At 39.1% G+C, this 18,835-nt stretch overlaps 1 protein-coding gene across 4 annotated transcripts in view; it reads right to left on the bottom strand.

The window, feature by feature from the left end:
• Window positions 1-18,835, bottom strand: part of ITGA1 (integrin subunit alpha 1) — a 172,453-nt gene that overhangs the window by 66,266 nt on the left and 87,352 nt on the right. For all 4 annotated transcript variants that reach the window (XM_030881965.3, XM_060295761.2, XM_060295763.2 and 1 more), the window contains exons 7-9: window positions 11,834-11,982; window positions 7,762-7,912; window positions 632-797 (exon numbers count right to left, since the gene is read on the bottom strand). In XM_030881965.3, coding sequence (XP_030737825.1) covers window positions 632-797; window positions 7,762-7,912; window positions 11,834-11,982 — 466 coding nt within the window. The remainder of the gene's footprint in view (window positions 1-631; window positions 798-7,761; window positions 7,913-11,833; window positions 11,983-18,835) is intronic.

Below are 18,835 nucleotides of genomic sequence, written 5' to 3'. Positions count from 1 at the left end.
CCAAAGTACATTGTTCCTTGACATTGTCTACCTAAGGCAGAGGAGGGAATGCCATGACTCGTTATCCCCAATGGCCAGCTGCCGTTGAAAAATCAAAGAAAAAATTTACAAAGAAGTAACATGACTCAGACAAATACAGTGAACCAATGTTTCACTGCCATGGGTCTTGAGGCAGGGTTCCATGAAGACCTTTAAAATGGACAAGGAGAAAAATAGGAGAAAATAAATGAACAAAGAAGTTATTATACAAGAACTGTCCCACAGAAGCCCAAAATGAAAAACAAAGACAAAAACAAAACTTGAGTTAGTGTCTCCATTTTCTAAACCTGTGTCACAGAAAAGGAATAAAACACATGGGCACATTTTTGTTCTTGTGTGTCTACATTGACCATTGTCTTCATCTGGCCCTCACATCAGTACTGCCGGGTCCTTACAAAGAGAGCTGCCAGCAGACACAGTGCTATGTGAAACAGCCATCTATGGACAGATTTATATAAGAGGACATTGTTCCATGGTGGCTATTGTACACAGTAAAAACGCATTAGCCACGTGGTAGAAACAAATACCAAAACCAATTACGTTGAGTTTGAATTGTAGAGAGAATATTCAGGCTTATGAGAACTAGTCATACCTTCTAGGGCAAAGATTCTTTCTCCCAGAGCTTCAACAATAGTGACTAGTGCCAATTCATCAGAGACATTGAAGAAATGCTTTTCCGTGGGTTCACTTGCAATTGATTTTATTTCCTCCACAAATTTTTCAGTGCTTAAATTTCCTCGATTATAGCTGCCGAGAATCTAAGACGACAAAAACAGCAAGAATATCTTTTAAATTCTATATGTTAAACAAGAATCTCAAGCATTTTGTCAATAAGCAAGAGAGTGTATAGTACTGTGGCATAATGAAATTTTTATGTACTTCCACATTCTTAGAAGGGTAATTTTCAGAATCTGTAGAATATTAACTGTTATATTCTATAATTGCTGTAGGAAAATATAAAGGGCATCTTGTATGTTTGCAAAAGTTTCTTCTCTGGCATTCCTGTGTCCCTGTTTATCAACAGCTGTATCTTTAAAGTCTGATAGTTCAAAAGTAATGTTACAGTTTCTGAGTGTTTCTGATATTATTCCAGTCAGTGACATCACCATTTGCTGGCAAAAGCAATTAGCCAGTGAATTGCTTGATCTCAAATAGGCAGTACTTCCTGAAACTCTTACCAAGGGGAAGTCAGACACGTATATTTTTTAAACAGATGTTGGACTAAGTAGTAGTCTAACTTGGCAATTTAGAAAATAAACAATTGGGACATTCCTGTCTGAAACAAAATGCTCAAGACGGGGGCATTCTTTTAAATAGAGAAGAGAGAGAGGCAGGAATTATCTACTATAGTTAACCATAATTATTTAGATCTTCTAGCGGGTTTTCGCAAACATTTAGTTTTAAATTTTTTAAAGTAAGGTTTATTGAGATATAATTTATATACAATAAAATTCACCCTCTTTAGATGTACAATTCTATGAATTTTGACAAACCTACACAGTTGTGTTACTAACACATCGAGATTAGACTATTTCCATGACCCCAAAGAGTTCCTTCTTGTCCTTTTGTAGTCAGTCTTCTCTTCCCTCTAACTCCTTGCAAACACTGATCTACTTTCTGTCCTTATAGCTTTGCTTTTTCTAGAACGTTAAATTTAAGGAATCAAATAGCATGTCGTCTTTTGTGTCTGGCTTCTTTCACTTTGCATAATGCTTTCAAGAGTTATCCGTGCTGTCACATGTATCAGTAATTCAGTCATTTTTATTGCTGAGTAGGACTCTGCTATGTAGAAGCACAATTCATTTGTTGAGGACATTTGGGTTGTTTTCAGTTTCAAGTGATTATGAATAAAGCTGCTGTAAGTTTTTGCACTTAGGTTTATGTTTTATTTTTTCTTGAGTAAAGACCTAGGAATGAGAGTGCTGGGTTCTATAGTAAGTGTATGTTTAACTGAATAAGAAACTGCCAAAATGTTTATCAGAATAACTGTTCCATTTTGCCATTTTACCTTTCCGACCAGTGATGTGTGAGAGACCCAGTTGCTTTGCATCCTTGACAGCACTTGGTTTTATCAGTTTTTTTCTTTTTAGCAATTTTTTTCAGTTTTAGCAATTCTATTGGTGTGTAGTAGTATCTCATTTAATTTACATTTCCCTAATGACTAATGGTATTGAGACCTGCTTATTTGCCATAGTATTTCCTTTTTTTGGTGTGGTGTCTGTTCAGATCTTTTGCCAATTTTTAAGCAAATGGATTGTTTGTTTTCCTATTATTTAGTTGTGAGATTTTGTATATATTGGGTTGGCCATAAAGTTTGTTCGGTTTTAAGTAAAAATAAAAGACAAATTTTAAATTTCCACCAAAAATTTTATTGAACAATGTATTCACTAACTGAATGAACTTTTTGGCCAACCCAATATTCTGGATACATATTCTTTATGTGTCTTGTAAATATTTTCTCCCAGTCTATATATTGCCTTTTCCTTTTGTTACAGGATCATTTGATGAGTAGAAGTTTTTAATTTTGATGAAGTCCAACTAATTTTTTTTATGTTGCATTTTTTCTTCTGAAAAATTTAGTTGTTAATGTAAATATTTCTTAATATTTAGAAATGTATATAAATATGAAAATGTTCAAGTTAAAGTAAATGAAAAAATCTTTTAAAAATAATATGTAGGGCTTCCCTGGTGGCAAGTGGTTAAGAATCTGCCTGCCAATTCAGGGGACACAGGTTTGAGCCCTGGTCTGGGAAGATCTCAAATGCCGCAGAGAAACTAAGCCTGAGTGCCACAACTACTGAGCCTGCGCTCTAGAGCCCGCGAGCCACAATTACTGAAGCCTGCGTACCTAGAGCCCATGCTCTGCAACAAGAGAAGCCAGTGCAATGAGAAGCCCGCACCCTGCAATGAAGAACAGCCCCCGCTCGCTGCAACTAAAGAAAGCCCGCGCACAGCAATGAAGACACAACACAGCCAAAAAGAAGTTAAATAAATAAATAATAAAAATAATATGTAAATTAAAAATGCAAAAAATTTAAAAAACCCAACCCGATGTGTAGATAGGACATTTCTATTGTTTTGTTTTGTTTTGTTTTTTTTGTGGTACGCGGGCCTCTCACTGTTGTGGCCTCTCCCGTTGTGGAGCACAGGCTCCGGATGCACAGGCTCAGCGGCCACGGCTCACGGGCCTAGCCGCTCCGCGGCATGTGAGATCTTCCCAGACCAGGGCATGAACCCGTGTCCCCTGCATCGGCAGGTGGACTCTCAACCACTGTGCCACCAGGGAAGCCCTACACGTATTTTTTAATGTTAGATTTAGAATGGTAGATTTAAAAACTGACATTTTTATTAAGATGGGTACAGATTTTCACTTGCAGAAAAACAATAACTAAAATTATTGTTTTCAGTGTTGTTTATAACCTACAACATACTCGTTTATTTGTATATCATAAAACGCATAATGGTTTAAGATCAACAACTGAATCACTGTAATGTACGCTAAATGTTAATGTGACAAAAGGAGCTGGGCACCAAGTAGTCAAGCAGCAAGTGCATTGGTTCTCAAATTTTCCTTCCTAGTGAGAAGGGGGTGGGGGATTTATTCCTGGCTCCTTCCCCTTGCTGGAGGAGCCCAGAGGAAGTACTGCAGCATCTGAACCCCCTCCTAAGCTCCAGGACCACAGCGGAGTCACTCCAGTGCCCTTGTCAGTTTCGTAGCTCCTACATCTGTAAAATGTTCTTAGAGGCAAAATGCCTCATTGTATGTGACTAACTTTGAGCTGTTTTGAAGAAAGCGCACTATTTAGGAAAACTAGAGGTGGCTCTAAGACAATTGGCATACTGTTTGGGGAGCTTTTTTGATTTTTGAAATTACTCTCAACTACTACGTCCAGATTTATGTAGGAAGATCTATACCAGCAGCTTACAAATCAAACCAGAACACAAAAACTTAGCTCTTGTTTATCTGGTTGAAAAGCAAATGCCAAACATCAGAAGTGGTTTATATTTGAACAGAGGCCATTAGTGCTTTTCCCACTTTAGCTGCTTGAGGGCTAAGAGAATTAATGGAATGGTAGTAGAGAATTGTCCAAATAGAGAGGGAAACCCAAGGGCCACTTGCTCTTATTACATTGAACAAATCTTCTCTCATTTAAAAACAATTAAGATGCTCTTCCTATAGTTGGGTATCTCACCATAGCTGGATGTACATGCCCTAGACTAAGGATGGAAAAGGCAGTCTCCGAGCTCTGGAGCCTCCATTCCATCCATGGTGTGGGTTTCAAGATCACTGGGGCCTTGCTCAACACCTCACTCTCTGCTTGGTCTTCTCCTCTGGACACACTGGCAGACTCCTCTTTTGTCAGCAGTTTTGCTATGCATGGATTTCTTTTAGATTTATACAAATTCCGTATGGTGTGAAGCCTTCTGAGTCCCCATTGATTTACCTAATTTATTCTGTAAGTTATATATATGACATCCTGGGGTGAAAAGTCACTATTTTTCCTCCTTGGTTCCTATTTACCATATTCTAGATTCACTATTGAATTGACATGTTAACTTCCATTTCACTTACAAGTTGATGTTGTTGAAAATACACAAAAATTGTAAAGACTCCTGGACTATGTGTAATTTAGGTTCTTAACTGTGATGTAAACATTGTCAGATATTTTGTGCTCTATGTCACAGGACAGAGACAAATGGGTAAAGTTCAATGGGGAAGATGCCCAACTGACATACTTAATAAAAGTAAAATGTATAAATGTAATATGGGAGCATATATTTAGAAGAAACTATAAGAGAAAAGAATTCCCTGGAATTACTATCACTTGCATCCCATTTTGAACTATTTTGCATTACAGAAAGAAAATGAAAACAGGGAGAAATGTATTTTGATCCTTCACCCAAGGGTCTGGTAGCTGGTAAAAACATTATTTTCCATGAATCAAAAGAGATACAAAATAATACTTAAAAATTACTTCCGTTTCACTTAATACAAATACGTCAAGCCCAGGCATTTGGTGTTCTGCTAATATTTACCTGGAATAGACATTCAGAATTGAAACTCCCTTGAGGCAAATATGTCAAATGTAAAGTGTAAGGCTCATTTACATGTAGCACAGTGCCTTTTGTGTGCAAATGAATGAAATTCTAAGATACTTTCTAAGTTGCTTATTTTCATTTGAATGCTGTAGGTGATACACTTTCGCAGCCATTATCATCTAAGATTAGAATCTGAATATAAAACAGTCTCCTGGGCTTCCCTGGTAGCGCAGTAGTTAAGAATCTGCCTGCCAGTGCAGGGGAGAAGGGTTCGATCCCTGGTCCAGAAAGATCCCACATGCCACGGAGCAACTAAGCCCGTGCGCCACAACTACTGAGCCTGCGCTCTAGAGCCCACGAGCCACAACTACTGAAGCCCGTGCGCCTAGAGCCCGTGATCCGCAACAAGAGAAGCCACTGCAATGAGAAACCCGCGTGCAGCAATGAAGACCCAACGCAGCCAAAAATAAATAAATTTGTAAAAATAAAAAAAAGAAGAAAACTTAAAAAACAAAACAAAACAAACAAAAAAAAAAACACCCAAAAAACCCCACCAGTCTCCTGCTAGCAATGTCTAATATCCTCAAGTGACAGAACAGAGACCATGTAACAGGGTCTCCAACCAGCTTAGCACCCTCACCAAATCTGGATGTTTCACAGGAAATGTGAGCAGTTTTATTACAGAGTGCTTATACTTTCGGTAATCAACCTTTTTTGAGTGTTGTCTCCCCGCAAAACATGTCTCTGGAATTCAGGATCAAATGGTGGGGGAAAAACAGATGGAGGGGCTTCCCTGGTGGTGCAGTGGTTGGGAGTCTGCCTGCCGATGCAGGGGACACGGGTTCGTGCCCCCGTCCGGGAAGATCCCACATGCCGCGGAGCGGCTGGGCCCGTGAGCCATGGCCGCTGAGCCTGTGCGTCCGGAGCCTGTGCTCCGCAACGGGAGAAGCCACAACAGTGAAAGGCCCGTGTACCGCAAAAAAAAAAAAAAAAAAAAAAGATGGAGTAGGAGGAACAGTCCAGGAAATAACAGGGCTACAGACCCCCATGAACATTTGATCTCATGCATCATGAACAGACGTGGAGAAAAGTCTGAAACCTTTCTGTGTGAATAAACAAAGAGAGAAAGTAAAATAAATGGCTTATTTCCTAGTTTGGCACAAACTAAAACAAAATATAAGGTTCACTGAGGAAAAAATATGAATTAGGAAAATAAATAATTATTGCTAAAGTGAAAGTTTCCTATACTTTGTTTATACCATTTCAAAGATCAAGTTGACGCTAATTCACTGATTAAAATGGGAAAGGAACTCATGAGTTTATGGTTCTCCAGGAAGATTAATGCAATCATGAGACCTCTTTTTGACCAGATAAAAGGCAAAGTATGAATGATCAACCAGGGATACAACAAAGGGAAATAGAGATTTAAGGGCAAGAAATAATGACTATGTAGCCAGATACAATGCAAAAGTGATATAAGATTCACTTAAAATTAAGAAGCAATCCATTGATAGATACTTTCTTTCCACTAAAGTTTCCCGAACGTTGTTAATGCTGCTGATGGTTAATTCAGCTCATGGCCTGCATCTACGGGGCCTGGAATGCTAGACTATATCATCTGGGAAGAAAGTGAACAAATGATGGCACCTCTGGTACCCGGTTGTGTGGGACAAACTGGGCATGCGCTGGCTTTGCATACTAAAGAGACCGAGCATAGACTCTAATTGTGGACAGTATCTCTGAGTGAAGGCTGGGCCATATGGAATTATTCTCAACCACTGAAAAGATCAAAATAGCTATAGTTAACAGGAGAGGTAATAATCGATTGAATAACAGTTGGCAAAAGATAACTTACCGAAGTAACAACAAAGGGAAAGAGAAATAATGAGATGTTTTAATTTTTTTTTTTTTTTACATCTTGTACCCCAAATGAGAAAGAAAATGTTGCAAGTGTTTACAACCTAGTTATCTTGGTTATAAAATAAGAAGTACAGTCACCTTGCCCCAGGGAAGAAGTGAATCAATTGTGTGTTCTGGGACTTCATCAGGGATGAATCTATTTTTCTTCCCTACCTACTATTGGTGGAGTGTCTTTCACTGATCACACTTTTGAAAGAGAAAAAGGAAATATCACTGATTAAATGCTGAAAAACAATTGTGGGTAATATCTGTTGTTACTATAAATAAAAGGAATTTTGTTGAAAAACAATTTTGGTTGAACTTTTAGAGTTCTGAACTCTTTTGTTCTCTTATTTAAAAAATCACTTTAAGAAACTCCCCTCCCACTAGGCTGAGGCATATGCCTTCCTCCCTCCATCCCTCCATCTTTTCCCCCTTCCCCTTCCTCTTTTCCCCTCCCTATTTCTGTCCCTTTCTCTCTCTCACCCTTCCTTCCTTCTTCTTATGTATTTTCTCCCTTCTACCTCCTTTTATCTTTCCTTATTTTCTTCCTTCCTTTCTTGTAGTGATTGTTTGCTGAGTCTCCATTTGCCTAGCACTGTGTCGGGTGCTGAAGACACAAAAGGGGCAAGACCCAATCCTGCCCCCATAGAGTTTACTTCCAAATGGAGAAGTTTCTGTTTTTCAACCTTGTTTGTGTAACTCTCATAAAATAACCATGATATGCACACAGCTTTTCTCTTCACACCACAGCCTGAAAGCCATCTCTAGCCCTGTACTTACAGCTATGGAAAACCGCTGAATGCTTTCATCTTCACAGTCCTGGATGACCTTATTCAGTTGATGGTTGTCATGGGACTCTCCATCAGTCACAATTACCATGACTTTTTTAACCCCTCTTCGGGCACCCCGGGCTTCAGTGAAAGCTTCTTTCCTGAAATAATCACAGACAAAAGGGCAGCAAATAAAACACCAGCCCAAGGTTAGGCAAAGTGGTAAACAAAATGAAAACACTGCCAACTCCAGGTAGCCCAGTGCTTTCCCTCCAAGATCAACATTGTTGCCCACTGTTCAAGCTGGGAGGCATGATGCTTATTGTTTGTAATAGTTTAAGACTTATTCCAGATGATGGAGAGGTTACCATTTTGCCAGTCACCACAGATCCCATTAACAAAAGGCAGCAGTCTTTCATTCTTTGGAAACTTCAAAGGGAGAGTGTGACAAGCATACAGCAGATTTAGAGAAGGTCAGATTTTAAATACTTTCCCAGTCACTCCTTTTTCTGTAAACACTCCTTCTCTTGCTTGACAGGCCTCTTTCCTTCTGCTTTTGGCAGAGTTTTTGCTTTAGTCCTCACTTCCCCCACCTACTCTGACATTCACAGAACAGCTTGGACATCCTGTAAGCTATGGAGGGGGCATGGGAGAAAACAGAGTATTTGTATGGCTGTGAGTGCTTGAGAGTGCGCTTGGATGTGGGGTAAAAATTCAGACATAGGAATTAAAGACTGCAGATGGCAGTGGTCTGAGTCAGTGACAGAGTAGGCTTCTGGGGGGCAAGGAGTGTTTGGCATAGCTATGAAAGTCTGAACTAGGTTTCAGGACACAAGCTGCTGGGGGTGAGGTGGCATGGAGAGAAAGGAAAAATGCTATAACCTAACTTCAAAGAAAGGAATTTTGATTTAATTCAACAAGCATTTATGGAAAGAGATGGAAGATACGGGAAACTGACAATTTTTGTTTGTTTTGTACCTTCTACACACACACACACACACACACACACACACACTCACTCAGGCACACTTTCCCTCCATTACTTTCTTTTACTCAACTACTTTCCCCTCTGGAGCCTTGGAAAAGAAGAGTACATTTTACTCAGGACTGAAACAGTGAATGGATTTCATATAATATTTTTTAGATTTTGGTGTAAAATGCAGCAATCATTGTGCTGAATAGTCATTTTAAATATTTTACTTTGGTCATAAGGACGAACAGCTGCAGCTGAGATATACCAAAGAAACACCTGTCTTTCACCTTCCAACAGTTTGCCACAGTACACATTAGCGCTACTGTAGATATATAGTAAATGCACAGTAGTGGGTATTTTGTGAGCAGGGAGAGAGGATCCTTGTGATGTGAGCAAGGCGATTTTATCTGTGTTTATTTTTCCTTTAAAAGGACTAACAGCAAATATGACAAGATGTTAACAACTGTTGATTCTGTTTGATGTGTACATAGGATTTTCTTGTACTGTTTTTTACATTTTAAAATTTTCCTAAAATTTTCAAAAGAGAAAAAGAAGCTATTTAAAAAATATATATTGATCGCTGGCAAACTGTGTGTCTCTGTCCTCTACACCACACAAACAGATTCTCTGAGTTCTTTCTATGTACAGACAAAGGTGAAAAATAGATGTTAAAGGCTAGTCTCTAAATGAAGTTTGCACATGGATAAGATTTAATCCTTTTTACAGTTTTAATTCCTTAGAGGATCACCAAAACTTCCTAATTCTCTTGAAGATCAAGGTCATAACTAAATGAACATCAGCTGAAGGAGATGATTAAACCACCTTCCTTAAAGAAAATCTGGTAGCTAGGGCTGGCTTTCTATGGCAGAGCTCTTGAGTATACCCTTTCTGTTTCAAATATCTTCAGCAAATTGCCCTTGACCCCCAATTACCACCATCCAGTATTCTTTCTTTAAAATAAGCATTGACTTCCCTGCATGTTTTTAAACATTAACATATCCCAGGAGAATCCCTTTCTTTGGGACAGGAGAATCCAGGCCTTATGATTAAACACTGTGAAGCAATGAAAAGAAAGAAAATTTGGGATAGGGTTAAGGGGACACAAAAATATTTTGAACTGGGAGACACTGAAAATGGAGGTAAAGGATTCTAAAACATTTAGAAATATTATTTACAACTGGTCCTGCCTGAAAAGAATAAAGAACAATTAAAAATAAACTTAAGAGCTTCCCTGGTGGCGCAGTGGTTGAGACTCCGCCTGCCGATGCAGGGGACGCGGGTTCGTGCCCCGGTCCGGGAAGATCCCACATGCCGCGGAGCGGCTGGGCCCGTGAGCCATGGCCGCTGAGCCTGCGCTCCGCAACGGGAGAGGCCACAACAGTGAGAGGCCCGCGTACCGCAAAAAAAAAAAAAAAGAAGAGTACTTAGTAATATCATTATGGAGTCTTATTTATATACAAAACTCAATAAACTCTGTGTCCTACAGCTAGACCCTCTGTGAAACACATAGGCAAAAACCATATAGGGACAAGGTATTTAGAGTGGTATTTATGCAGGAGCAAAAGCAGCCAGAATATTTCTGCAGTTAGTTTTCAAAAATGAATATTCATCTTAAGTGGTTGCCTTTGGAAAACAAAGTTCCCTACAGGCTCAGGGCTTTCAAAGAACGCTCTGATTTACTTTGAATGTGTGGTCACACTTAGTCAATTATTTAAGAATGCACACTCAGCACACCTAAACGTGTGCACTTTTGTGCATGCAAATTGGTGATCTATGGGCAGGTAAATGTAAAATTACCCCATCTGTTTGTGGTTATTTTTCTCATGGGCCCCATATAACTAGAACCACATGCTTTTCTAACATTTATGAGTCTAAAAGCTGCACATGAAATTTTAAATTTTTGAAAATCCAACCCATTCTTTGGAGTATCCATATTAACTGTTTCAGCCCCCTTAAAACACTGATCTTAGCAGGCAGGTGAAGTGAGGCCATGGGTAATCAACTCTTCAGAATCAGTTGAGTGTCCAGAAGTTCAAGGCACTTAAGAGAAGGATCCTTAACATTAGTCAAACTGACCATTAGATTTCCTGTGATTTTGGTATTGTTTAGTTTTTGTTCAGAAGCTTTCATGATGATTAAGGGGAGAAACAGCAAAAGATAAGAGCTGAGGGAGATCAGAAAAAATACAGAGAAGAGGAGCTGAACATTGTAAGAAAAGGACAGTTCTGTAGGTTCTTATAGAATGAAATTCAACCACAGGGTGGGTTATGTGTGCTCCATGAAGGAAACTGCAGAAGGGAGGAAGGGAGGGATGTGAATTAGAGGGAATTTGGAGAAAGTAAGGAAGAAAGAGAGAGAGCACGAATCATGAAATCCTTTCCACTTCTTTTTTTTTTCTAAGATTTTTTTTTTGATGTGGACCATTTATAAAGTCTTCATTGAACCTGCTACAATACTGCTTCTGTTTTATGCTTTGGTTCTTTGTTGGCCGTGAGGCATGTGGGAACCCGCACCCCCTGCATTGGAAGACAACGTCCCAACCGTTGGACCACCAGGGAAGTCCCTCCACTTCTTTTCAATCTTTTCACTGCAAATGATTTCAAATAAGACAACATTTAGTTTGCCCTCTTAAAACCTCTTATTTGAGAGCTTCAATAACCCTAAATCCGTAAAATTTAAATCTGTAAAATGCTGTAAAATTATAGACATATTAGGGTATAGATATATATTGAGTAGAAGCGGACTGATATTAATCCATTTTTTTAGATTGAGATTCCTAGAGGCTGAAAACAAAGAATAAAAGGAAAAGATATTATCTAATATTATGTCTTAGTACCCAAGAATGTGATGCCGTAGACTACAGCGATTTTTTGGACTGATTCTCCATCAGTCAAAGCCTTGGAATAAGAGGAAAGATAAGAAGAGTGATGAGATTGTAATATAGAAAAATTTGATCCTATAACTATTAGTTAATCAGTTGAATCTCTTTTCAACAAAATGGCTTTAAATATTGCTAAGGCAACTGTTCAATTAATACTCCAAAGGGCTAGATCATAAGCAGTAATTTTTGCACAGTCTTTTACTTTGGCTTATTTTTTTATCCATATACCTTGCTGTGTCTATTCCAAGGGCTGTCATCGTCTGGCGGCCACCTCTCTGGACTATTTTATTTGCTGCAACAAGCACCTCTTCCGTTGATGAGTACTTATTGAGGTTGAACTCATGGGTTACATTTTCTCCATACTGTACAATTCCAACCTGAAATACCAAGCCACTGTGAGTTATCCATCTAGCAGACTTCCCTGTTTCAATTTTTTTGCGTTTAAACATATGCATCAGATGTAGTAATACATTTTAGTCTTTCAGATGAGTTTAAAACTCTATCAGTACACAAATCTTTCTACTTTGACAGTAATGATCACTGCTATTTGTGGATGCCAAAGAACACAAATGAAAGTGTTGTTATTAAACCTCTCAAAGGACTGGCTTATCTCTTCAACAGTGTTTACTGAATGACTCTGGTAAGCTTGGGGAGCGGGTAGAACATGAAACTGACATGGCCTCTGCCTTCATGGAGCTTCTAAACTAGAGGGAGAGAGAGATTAAACACAAGAATCATTTAAATACAGGTTCAATCGCAAACTGTGAAAAGGGCTGTAACAGAAAGCTATTATTGGCAAGTATAACCTAGGAGCCTAATTTAAAGTGAAGGCTCAGGGAAGGCCTTTCAGAAGTGATATTTGAGACTTAAAAAACATGTGCTAGAAGGGTGGAGACCTGTTCAGATGGTGGCTGAGAGGGAGGATGAGGTCCACACAAAGGGAACTGTGTAAGTGAAGAAGCTGAGTTGGGAAAGTGGTAGGTGCTCTAAGAACAGAAAGAAAGTCAGTGAGTCTGGACCAAGCTAAGAGGGGAGAGTGGGGCAAGATGAAGTTGGAAGCATAAGCAGGGCATGTATCTGGCAAGGACACACATGTGCTTCCTGCTTTATGTAGCTCAGCTGTAGCGTCACATCTCCTAAATCAGCCCTTCCCTCTCTTTTCTTGTTCTCTGTCTTCCCTCTCTTACTGCCATTCTCCTTTCATTCTTTCTTTCCTACAGGTTGGATAATGCAGGCAGCTAACTGCAGAGCCATCATGAAGGAAAAGGACTTAGAAGGTTAAGTGCCACTGCTTCGATTTCCCTTGCTCCATACCCTCTCCCACCCCTTGCCCATTTTCCTTATCCTTTTTCTACACCCTCCTTTGAAGGTTTATGTGAACCAATAAACTAATCTATATCAAGAATTGTGCCTGACGTTACTTTTTGTTTAACCTTCCTACCCCAAAATTAGGGACTCAGAGAATCCTTTATCCAAAGGAATGTCTTTTTGATGTAGGAGTTCTGGGCACTTCGTTTCTTAGGTAGGGGAAGTAATTTGAGAAAGGGCTGCTTTCTTTCCAGGCAGTTGTCTAGTTTGCCCATTGTTCAGCCAGTCCTATTTCCAAGTCTGATCCTATTTCCAAACGGCATAAATGATCAGCGTCTACCTTGTGCCTCCCTGGATGTCACTGTTGTCAGAAATCTTTAGGCTTAATTATTTGTCTGATTTATAGATACATTTCTACAGCTTGGTCCTTTTGGAAACCAAAAGCATACCCTGGCACTTGCAGAAACAAATAAGAGAACTCCCAATTAAACATAATCTTTATCGTCTCTGCGCCACCTCCTGGAGTATACTAGACAACCTGGAGCAATTACGCCACCATGCCTGAACACTATCCTATATTTTTACTGCTTTTTTTAGCTTTCTTTCTTAACTTATTCAAATTATAGTAACAGAAATTAGTGTCACATTTTATAAATGAAGAAGCTGAGTTAAAGAAACCTCACTTTCCATAATGAAGGGGCAGAAGGAGGCCTAGTCTAGGATGTGCATCCTTCACCTCTCTATTTTGTCTCCGTAAAAACTTACCTCGCCCAAATCCCCTCATTTTCTTTCTTTTTTTTTTTCTAGTCATATTTTGTTTTTTAGGTGCTCGTGTTAAATCTTTATAGGTGTAAACTCACTTGTTACAGCACATAGAATTATGTGCCCACTTAAGTCTTTTATTTTTAAATTAAAAATTTTTTCTTTTTTTAAAAATTGCCATATAGCTGACTTCCCCCCATTTTCTAATCACCTCAGCTTTTGCTAAATGCTGCTGCCACGTCATGGCCACTCAGTGAGTTCAGGTAGCTAGCTAGCCAACTGAGATACATTAGAAAATACGATAAAACAGACAAACAAACAAGTAAATAGATCATATTTTTTTAAAAAGAAATAGAATATACGAATCCTTCCTTAGAATTGCGGAATCAGGTATAAGATAAATAAGAAATAATTAGAGAACATATGCGAGTATAAGAGAAGGTACACCGTAAGCTGAATAAACACAAAATCTGCTCAATCCATGTTCAGGTTAGGTTTGCTCTTTGACTGCATCTTTCACCTAATATCTGTCACCATCTGTTCCAAGACTATGTGCTGTTATAATTAGAAAAAGACAATTATTAGTCTCCCATGACTCCAATTCAGGTTATTTCCTTGACAATTAAATGTTATGTACAGTTATCTGTTACTCTCTGAATAGATTTAAAATTCTTTTCCCAATGACCCTAACAGCTTTTAATTAGTAATTCAGAGAGACACTGAATAATTATTAAGGGAAACCATGTAGGTTTGACATTGTCTTTGTGTATATAAATGCTCAGGGTAAATAAAAGTAAAATGATTTTGTTACTTAGATAATCATTATACCTAATTTATGGTACCAAGGTGAATAAATGCTGCTGTGGAAGTTAATTGCTCATCCATTCAGGGTGTCTTACAGAGTTGGTTTTGTTTTTATTTCTCTTTGTTTAGATTTGATTAAGCAGGAGACTAAAGAACTTTGAAAACTGTCACTCCTGTCATTATTCTTGGACATTTTACTACCTGGATGAATCTATTGAACACCCTAGTCTCTCATTTCTTTGACTTCCTTGGCTTTAGTAATATTTTCCTCTAGTTTGCCTATGTCATCCACTTCCAAGGTCTTAGCCTTCACCTTGTCATCTGGAAAAATTGCAGCACCTCAATCTTAATGTCAAGTGTTCTTCTCTCTGATCATTAACTTCAGCTCATTTACCTAGTATATCCAATTCATCAATTCCTTGACCACATTAAGATGTCTAATTAATTCACAGATCTTATCTTTTTTTTTTTGTACCCAGCCTAGATTCCATGATCCATCATTTACTTGCAAACATTTAACTACTTTAACCTTTTTTTCCCTCCATTAACTAACTTGGCTAACTTCCAACTCTGGTTAAGTCCAAATATCTCCTTCTCTGTGTGTGATCCTATGACACTGAATTTTGTTAGACAAAAATCACATACCTTGTAGACTGGTCTCACTTAAAAGTTTTGCTCATGAATCCCAAATGCGGTTGCACATAGCACTGCCCAACAATCCTACTACTTTTTACTAATGAGTGTACTGTTCCCTTCGATCAAATTCTAGTGATAAGCTATTAACTCCTCAGGAAAAAAATAGCATCTCATTTATACATGGGGAGGAGTTCACATGAGAAGAGATGGAAGTCATGCCAACTAAATAAGGCTGCTTTGTGATGTAAAATTTACAACGTACTTTCCATATCTCATAGAACATACTATGAACTGATTACTATGAATTGGATTATCTGGAAAAATTATCTTCACACCAGAAACAGCAGAAGATGTAACACCTTGGTATGTCAGAGATCAGTGCTTTATATCTTCTATCTATCTCTCTATCATCTATCTCTCTTACTACTTAACATATATCTCACTTTCATAAGCTTATTTTTTGTAAATGTTAGGATATAAGAGGACTTATAACTGCCTGTTTCCTTACCCTTTCTGTACACTTTGCTTCTAACAGCTCCACCTGAGACTTTCCCCAGATGATTGTCCTTGGACTGCTAGAGCTGCTTTGCCCCAAGGTTCAAAGAGTCAGAATTGCCTGGGAGTTTTCTCCCTCTTCACCCCCTTGCCCTGATCCATAGGTAATTCCTGAGTGCAGGAAAATGCAAGACCAGACCCTTGACTTAACTTGGAGCCCTTTCCAGATCAGGCTGAGGCCTTGACTTCACCTGAACTCACATGCTTTCTTTATATTTTTTTTTGCGGTACGCGGGCCTCTCACTGTTGCGGCCTCTCCTGTTGCGGAGCACAGGCTCCGGACACGCAGGCCCAGGGGCCATGGCTCACAGGCCTAGCCGCTCCGCGGCATGTGGGATCTTCCCGGACCGGGGCGCGAACCCATGTCCCCTGCATCGGCAGGCGGACTCTCAACCACTGAGCCACCAGGGAAGCCCCTCACATGCTTTCTTGTCCTCTGTGGCTGCTCTGTTTTGTTCCCCCAAATCCCTTCCTATTTTCTTTTGGAAGCACGCTCTTCATGAATTGCTATCACTTGTCTCCTCCTCTCAGAGTTTGCTTCTGGGGAACTGGATCTAAGGCAGCTATTATCTATGTTTCTTCATTCCTTCTCCAGCCCAGGCCAGGCATCATTGCCTTGAACCTGGACCACGGCAGTCACGGGTCTTTCCACTGCTGATCTCCCTCCCTCCATTTCCACTTCCTCAAATCCTTCTACATATTACTAGTAGATTAACCGTCTTTAAATTCTGCTTTTATCATGTGTCTTCCTTGTTCAAAAACTCCAATAACTCTTCATTGCCTACATCAAGGACCTTGAAATATACTTTAAAAGAGAATTGTATTTCTAATTCAAATAGAAAGTAGATAAAGCTTCAAGCTGCTTCTTGAAATACTAGGCCTATAGGTTAAAATTCAGTTTTTTCCTCCTGACTTTCAGCCACTCAACAGTCTGGCCCTACCTTCTTTATTCATCCTCATCTTCAGGACTCCTCAGGATGAACTCTATCCAGACCAAATGCCCTTCCTTTTCCCTCCAACTAAGCTAAGTCTACCCATTCGGTAAGATTCAATTCAAGTTTCACTTTCTCTGCAGCTTTGTCCACCTAGTTGCCAAGAGTCCACACTGATCTTCCCCTTCTTCAAACTGTGAGGCAAACTTGTCTGTGCTGCTCCTGTGAGCCCTGCGTTCTTCTCAACTCTTGTATGCGTGCTTTATCTCCCAACTCCGTTATAAGTTAGGAAGGGGCAAGCAGGGGTAAAGAGTATGGACTACATCATAGCTTCTGGTATTCTCTTATCCTCTACCACTGTTTTGCTTTGCTCACAGTTGACCCTCATACATTCTTACTAGATGACTATAACATTTCACATAGGCAAGTAGAAAACTGAGATAGTAGGGAAATAATGATAAACAGAAAAAGAGAGACATAAAGAAGTGTGGGAAATTAGAAGAGTGGGCAGTGGGAACTCACATCTCAGGAAAATGACATTCAGTGTAGGTCTCTGGCTGACACAGGGGTTCTTATTTCCTTAGGAACCAGATAGAATAAGGTCAGCTATGTCTTCCCCAGAAAAGAGTGCCATTTATTAATTTTCATCATGGGAGAATGCTCAAATCCCAAGACATATGTAATGCTTTGCTGAGTACCAGTGGGACCCACTTTAGTAGAAATAGTTTCAGTCCCGGCTTAGTTTATAATTTAAGGCAGGTGAAACAGATTTGTACTAGCATAATGGGTATACATGCATCTACAACCGAGCCAAATAAGTATGAGAATTAAATAATGAGATAAAAAGTGATGAACACACATGGTGAGGAAACAGGGGGAGAGAGAATCACAAGCACATTTATCGTCTCACTTGTAAGGCCCTCATGGAGGAAGGAGGATCCAGATTTCTGAACGAGCTACCCAGGTAAAGAACAGACAGCAGAGTATGATAGTAGAATGGGAGGAAGCAAAGCAGGCTTGAGCCTGGAAAATCTGTCAAGGATGATCATTAAAGACATTTAAAGCATTCCAGAATTTGCGGAAAGATAATCAATAATCACCATATGTGACTTGAAGTGGCCAATTGCATTGGATGGTACAAGACCCAGAGGGTGGAGTTAAGAAGAGAGCTGGTGAGGAACAGTAAAGATGGAAAGGTTCTAGGCATTTTTGCTAAATGCAAAAAAGTAGGCAGAGATGGCAGCTAAAAGGAGAATGGGTTAAATGTGGGCTTTCTTTAAGGGAGAATGGGTAGAGCAGCTTATGGCATCAGTAAAGAGTAGATGAACATAGTAACAGTAGATTCTTATAAAGGGGGGATAAACCACAGTAGAAAGAAAAGTTACTTTTCAGAGACAACTGTAAGGGACACATTTAGCTCCTGGGGAGATGCAGTTTGAACTTCTTGATTAAGCAGTTGTAATTACAATCTAAGTCCAAAGAGAAGTAAGAGCTGATTCACATTATAGCATAAACCAGGCACACAACTGGCTGAGGATTCTGTTACATGAACAAGAGGTTTGTAACACTTAGAACTTTCCACTTAAACATAAAATTTGCAATCATGTTTCATATAAGCCCCACACTAGTACTCCCTTACCCCTTTTCCAGGGAATACTAACTTTGTCAGTTGCTAGGTATGATTTTTTAAAAAGAGACCATGATCAAATAATCTTGGAAAGCAATTGTTAATACAAAGTATAACAGTTTCTCTGTCTCTGTCTGCCTCCCTCTGCTATTTATATTAAGTAAAAAAATGCCACAAATTTCAAATGGAGCAAAAGAGCAAGGCTTTCTCTCACTCCTGCATTGCTCTACTCTGACTCATAAGTGGATTCTTTTGAAAGTGCTCCCAGAATCTTTAATATGAAAACATGTGCTGTGAATCATGAATTGGAAGACCTGATGTATTTTATTTTTATTTAAGAGAATATTTTTTTGTAAGGAACATATTCAACACCTCAAACAACATAGCTTGGAAAACATTGCTTTATTCTAATATTAAGCTATCTACTCGTAAAGATCAATTAATTGTTCTGCTTTATTCACCCTTGTTATATTTATGTCACACTGTCATGCATTGCAATTATCCAAATACAAGACTTTGCTTCATTTCTAAGTTGGAAGATTTTCAGGATTAGGGACAAAGTATTAGAGTCTGTTATTTATATTGCTATCACATCTAGCATAATAC

The sequence above is a fragment of the Globicephala melas genome, chromosome 3, assembly GCF_963455315.2.
Source record: "Globicephala melas chromosome 3, mGloMel1.2, whole genome shotgun sequence".
Classification (NCBI taxonomy): domain Eukaryota; kingdom Metazoa; phylum Chordata; class Mammalia; order Artiodactyla; family Delphinidae; genus Globicephala; species Globicephala melas.
The sequence above is the reverse complement of the archived record's forward strand: the minus strand, read 5'-3'. Positions and strand labels throughout refer to the sequence as shown.